We start from the raw sequence: 5969 nt of genomic DNA, 5'->3' as shown, positions 1-5969 counted from the left end.
GATTTTAGTATGTTTCTAAATTAATTTTGATTTGTTTTGATATTTTGATTTGTTGAAGATGGGCTTGCATTCTATTTATTTATTTTTATTTTGCTTTGACAGTTTTCATAAATCAATTTTAACTTTTAATTAACATTGTCTTTATCTTTTCAAATATCTGTTTTGTTAGGTGAAGTTTAAGATGTTTATTACAACGTGGTCTGTCACAGAAATAGCATGAAAGCCTGAAACCCATTCGATTTTCTCCAAGCATTTTTATTTAGTTTCATATTACTATATTCAGTATTCTTCACAGCTCACATTTTACTGTTTTTTTCATATTCAGTTACATTCAGAATAGATTCATTTGTCAAAGACTCAAAGGATCAACCGCAATCGCGAAATTCTATTTGAAATCAAGATTCACAATGCCAAAAATCTGGGAAAGCTTTAGTTTAAAGATAAGACTTGTTTTAAAGTTTGCTTTTACATTCTTTGATCTAATTATAGTTGAGTTTCCCTATACAAAAAAATCTTCTTTGTAGTCATGGAAATCTGGGGTTAAATACTTATATATACAACACAGTATATATAAGAATTTCTGGAATAAAAGAATCTTGTTTCTTCCTAGCATCTTTTTTGATGAATACAGTATGGATTCTACTCAAGAGAGTTCCAGTATTGAGGTAGAAGATGGGCGACCAGGTCTTGTGAAACGACTGGGCATGGGCAACTCTTCTCCTGGATTTGAGAGCAAGAATGCTTGGAACAAACCAGCAGTTGGTGATGAAAATGAGTTGAGCATAGAACAGATATTTGACAGCAAAAAGGTCCCCTTATGGTGGGAGCAGATCACTATTAGGGGGCTGTTTGCCAGTATGGTGATTGGTATCCTGCTTAGTATAATCGTCATGAAGTTCAATCTCACAACAGGGGTTATCCCTTCTCTTAATGTTTCTGCTGGATTGCTGGGTTTCTTTTTTATCAAAACATGGACCAAGATTTTGGAAAAGGCTGGATTGCTCATAACCCCATTTACCAGGCAAGAGAACACTGTAATTCAGACTTGTGTGGTAGCTTGCACTGGTATTGCATTTAGTGGTAAGTAATTTCTCTTGTCTTATTTCTAGTTTGGGATTAATTTCTCTAGTCTTTGCTCTTTATTTGGGTTTTGATTTATCTAGTCTTACTGGTAATTCGGATGATTGGCGATAAAGTTTTAATTTTAATGCTGTTTTTTTTGGATTAGATTGTGTGGAATTTTTTGTATCAATGTTTTGGGTCAAACTCCCTAATCTATCATTAAGAAAGAGTTGAGAGAGTAATATATCATTAGAAAAGAGTGTGATATGAAAGGTTGAGCAATCTAATCCAAAAAGAACAACATTAACAATGAAGCTATGAATTGTAAAAATCTGATATCACTGAAATTACTTCATTAGCCTGATGACTGGACATGGATTGTCAAAAGTATGCTAAAAGGGTTTCCTACTTCCTAATTTGTCTTTTACATTGCAGGAGGATTTGGATCATACATGTTCGCTATGAGCAGCAAGGTTGCTTCCCAAGTGGGCAATGCTTCACCAGGGTTTGATGCGAAAGACATTAAGAACCCAGAACTCAGTTGGATGATTGGGTATCTATTTGTAGTGAGTTTTACAGGCCTGTTTAGCGTGGTGTCCCTCAGGAAGGTAATAGAATCAATTTATTGTTATCAAAAAAGGAATCCTACATTTAATACACATTTACCATTGATTTTTATTTTATTCAATTTGTTGCAGATAATGATTATTGACTACAAGTTAACTTATCCAAGTGGAACTGCAACAGCTGTACTTATTAATGGATTCCACACACCTCAAGGTGCAAAAGTTGCAAGGTGTGGAAAATTATGTCAAAGATAAAAGTTTTCTTTTTCATGTTCTGTGAAAAATGTTGAGATCTATGGGACAAGCAAACAAATTACAGATAAACAAAAATGTGTGCAAAACATAGATAAACAAGACTTTGTAAATTTTTTTATCTTGCATCTAAACTACTATACATGCAAATTTGCTTCTCTTCGGAATCTCATATTAGAATGCAAAAGAAATTTACAGTAATGTTGCATTTAGATTGGGTGGATTTTCTGCCTTCTCTATTAAGTGTTTGATGGCATTCAGCCGTTGGAGTGAATTTATACCTTCTATAAAGTACATTCTAAGTATAGAGAATCATGCTCACTAGTGAAGATGGGTTAACAGTTAATCCTTTAAGAGATTCATTATTGTGGTAGAGAATGGCTGAATTTTTATAGTAGTGAAGAATTTTACTGTGCTAGATTTTTTTATGTGAAAAGGTTTCATTTTATTCGAAACGGTTTCTATTTATTATAACATATACCCTACCTCTATTGTGCATGCTATCAATTTTTTTTTTATTACACTATTAACATTCTTAACATTATATTTATAAAAGTATTAACTTTTTAAAAACCAACAATAATATTTTAAATAAAGGCTTTTCTACATATAAAATTATCTATTTTCTTAATTTGTAGGAATGATAGGACAGAGAGAAAATGCATGAGTGTTGCAATATCTTAGATCAGCCATGGGTATCCAGCCATCAAGATGGGAAGCAATTCTCTAGAGCCCCTAGGATGCACCAATGCATAAATCACCTTCTTATGCATTGGTGCATTCTAGGGGCTCCATAGCCATAGCCATTTCCATCAGGATGCACTATGGTATTCATCGTTGGATGCTACATAACTTAAAGTTTTGACTTCTCATTGTTGAAGATTGTTTGCAGGTTGTTCACTTTACCATTGCCTCAAATAAATAATAACAGACCCCCATCAATGAGAAGTCAAAATTTCAATTATATAGCATTCATCCATCAACACCATGGTACATCCTGATGGTTGTTGGATGCTACATAACTTGAAGTTTTGACTTCTCATCCTTGAAGATTGTTTGCAGCTTGTTCACTTTACCATTGCCTCAAATGAATAATAACAGTCCCCATCAATGAGAAGTCAAAATTTCAATTATAGCACATTCAACCATCGACACCATGATACATCCTGATGACTGGATAGCCGTTTCGATCAAAACCAATTCTATTTCAAATCACATATACCCTGCTTCTATTGTATATATTATCAATTTATTTTCCTTACACTATCAATCAACACTCTTAATATTGCATTTATCATTTTAAAATTTTTTAAGAACCTATAATAGAATTTAGAATAAGGCTTTCCTACATGTAAAATTCTCTATTTTCTAATTTGTAAGATTGATAGGACAAAGAAAAAGCATAAATATTGCAATATTTTAGATCAGCTTAACAGTCAAAAATCAGTTCAGAAGATTTTTTTTTAAGTCATATATTTCAACAATGCATTTTTCCTCATCGATATGGGAACTTTTTTGAAATCAGACAATTTTGCATTGGATAACATTGCAGGAAACAGGTGTTATATCTGGGAAAATTCTTTGTAGCATCTTTCTTATGGGGCTTTTTCCAGTGGTTCTACAAAGCTGGTGATGGCTGTGGCTTTGAAAATTTTCCCACCTTAGGATTGCAAGCTTATGCAAATAAGTAAGTTCAATCGAAATAAAATGCCCTTTTTAGTCTAGTTGTTAAGTGGATCAAGCTATTAACAGGCATGAATTGCAGATTCTACTTTGACTTTAGTACATCATACATTGGGGCTGGAATGATTTGCCCGCACCTGGTAAATGTATCATTGCTGGTGGGGTCAATCATTTCCTATGGTATCATGTGGCCTCTCATAGAGAAGCGTGAGGGAGATTGGTACCCTGCAAATCTGCCGGAGAATAATTCCCTGCATGGCCTCACTGGGTACAAGGTATATGGGTACTAAAATTATTTACTCTGTCTATTAGAAAAAGATACATGAAAGATTGATTTTAATAATGTCTATAAGGTCAAAGGTCAAAGCAGTTGATGGGATTTAAGAATAGCACACACGTTTTGGCACCAAAGTTTTAAACAATTTGTAAACTCTTCTTTGGTTCTGTTCTTCAACAGCAAATTTTGATCAATAGGTTTGCTCTTTTGTCTAATTTTGTTTCCTCAAATAAATTGTTTGAATTGTTCCTCATATTTGTTGCGGATGTCACTGTATGCTGCACACTCCATGACAAAGTGTCACTCTGTCTCTACCACTCCCATAATGTAAAATAAGCATATTCTCTTTTCTAATTCGTCTTTAAATATCTTTCATCTACCTGTTTCACACCTCAAGTGATGAAAAGTAGTTCTCAATTGAACTATCAGCATTTTTACTTTCCATTTAATATTTTCTCTTCCATAATCTTTTTCCTCGTGATCTTCCATTGAATTGAATTCTTTGATATCATAGACTTTGATATAATAGACTTTTAAAAAATATTTTATTTTGCATTACTGATTCTGATTACAACTGATTGCTTTTTAACCACATTGGACCAGGTCTTCATATCGATTTCTCTTATATTAGGAGATGGGCTCTACAACTTTGTAAAGGTTATGTTCGTTACCTTCAGATCCATGTATGGTGAATGGAAGAAGAAGAAGAAGAATGAGAGCAATCAACTCCAAGCACTTGATGCAGATATAACATACGATGAGCAGAGGCGCACTGAGATCTTCATCAAAGATGCTATACCTTGGTGGATGGCAGTCTGTGGGTATGTAGGGCTTTCTGTCATATCCATGGGGGTCATCCCAACAATTTTCCCTCCTATGAAATGGTACTATATACTAGTAGCCTACATCATTGCTCCTGTGTTGGCATTTTGCAATGCATATGGGTGTGGGTTAACTGATTGGAGTTTGGCCTCCAATTATGGCAAATTAGCAATATTTATCTTTGGAGCATGGGCAGGAAAGGGCAATGGCGGTGTGCTTGCAGGATTAGCTTCATGTGGGGTGATGCTGTCTATTGTGAGTACTGCTTCAGATCTGTCACAGGATTTCAAGACTGGATATTTGACTCTCTCATCTCCAAGATCCATGTTTGTGAGCCAAGTGTTGGGGACTGCAATGGGGTGCATTATAGGGCCCTGCACTTTCTGGCTTTTCTACAAGGCTTTCGATGTGGGGGCCAAAAATGGAGAATACAGTGCCCCTTTTGGAGAATTATACAGAGGAATGGCCATCTTAGGAGTGGAAGGATTTTCTTCTCTGCCTCATAACTGCCTCAAAATATGCTATGGGTTTTTTGCATTCGCCATAGCAATCAATATCATTAGAGACAGAGTACCAAGAAGGGTTTGTCAGTACATTCCCTTACCAATGGCCATGGCTATTCCATTCTACTTGGGAGGATACTTTGCCATTGATATGTTCGTGGGGACTGTTATTGTGTTTATTTGGCAAAGTTGCAATCGTAAATCTGCCGATGTCTACGTTCCTGCAGTTGCCTCTGGTCTTCTCTGTGGAGGTGGAATATGGAGTCTGCCTGAATCAATCTTAGCTCTTGCAAAAGTTAAACCTCCCATCTGCATGAAATTTTTGTCAAGGACGAGTAACATTAAGGTAGATGATTTTCTGAACACCTAAAAATGTTGTTTTGAGTGCCAGATACTACTGGGCCTATGTTAAGTTTGGAGAAAGTCCATAGAAAGATGATGTGGTTAGACTAGTTGGCTTCTATACAAATTTGTTTATAGCCAGTAAAATGAATTTTATAGTTTGAAGAGTAGAATCATTTCTTTATAATCTTGAAATTGGGCATGGAACTTATTTTTTTGTTATTTATTGTACGAATTAAAAGCAAAACATGCCGAAAGAAAAGATGCATGATATAGAATGACAGATAGATGCATAATTAGGGGAAAAGTGATCATTTCACATTTGAGGTGGATAGGAGACAATAAAAAATAATGATGAATTTTTCAATATTATATATATTAGTATAACATAAATGTTTTAAATCATGTTTTATAGTGATAAGAATATTAAATAATGTACATAAGAAAAATCATAAATCATAA

The 5969-nt window shown here is 34.5% G+C and overlaps 1 protein-coding gene across 2 annotated transcripts; it reads left to right on the top strand.

The window, feature by feature from the left end:
* The first annotated feature begins 205 nt into the window (after positions 1-205).
* LOC131079432 (probable metal-nicotianamine transporter YSL12) lies at positions 206-5705 on the top strand. Of its 2 annotated transcripts, XM_058017379.2 has the most exons (6): positions 208-1080; positions 1498-1670; positions 1761-1858; positions 3433-3567; positions 3646-3838; positions 4444-5705. In XM_058017379.2, the coding sequence occupies exons 1-6, from the start codon at positions 633-635 to the stop codon at positions 5533-5535; spliced, it is 2139 nt and encodes a 712-aa protein (XP_057873362.2). In that variant the 5' UTR covers positions 208-632; the 3' UTR covers positions 5536-5705. The 2 variants fall into 2 exon arrangements, with proteins under 2 accessions (XP_057873361.2, XP_057873362.2); XM_058017378.2 differs by having other exon boundaries at positions 206-1080; positions 1498-1858.
* Positions 5706-5969: the final 264 nt, after the last annotated feature.

Source organism: Cryptomeria japonica, chromosome 8 (assembly GCF_030272615.1).
Source record: "Cryptomeria japonica chromosome 8, Sugi_1.0, whole genome shotgun sequence".
Lineage (NCBI taxonomy): Eukaryota > Viridiplantae > Streptophyta > Pinopsida > Cupressales > Cupressaceae > Cryptomeria > Cryptomeria japonica.
The sequence above is the reverse complement of the archived record's forward strand: the minus strand, read 5'-3'. Positions and strand labels throughout refer to the sequence as shown.

What these genes read in the sequence shown, in the direction of transcription:
- LOC131079432 (XM_058017378.2), top strand. Translation starts at nt 633, where the DNA reads ATGGATTCTACTCAAGAGAGTTCCAGTATTGAGGTAGAAGATGGGCGA. An exon ending in CAAGGTGCAAAAGTTGCAAG is followed by an intron (nt 1,859 to 3,432) that starts GTGTGGAAAATT and finishes ATAACATTGCAG; the next exon opens with GAAACAGGTGTTATATCTGG. An exon ending in ATGGCCTCACTGGGTACAAG is followed by an intron (nt 3,839 to 4,443) that starts GTATATGGGTAC and finishes ACATTGGACCAG; the next exon opens with GTCTTCATATCGATTTCTCT.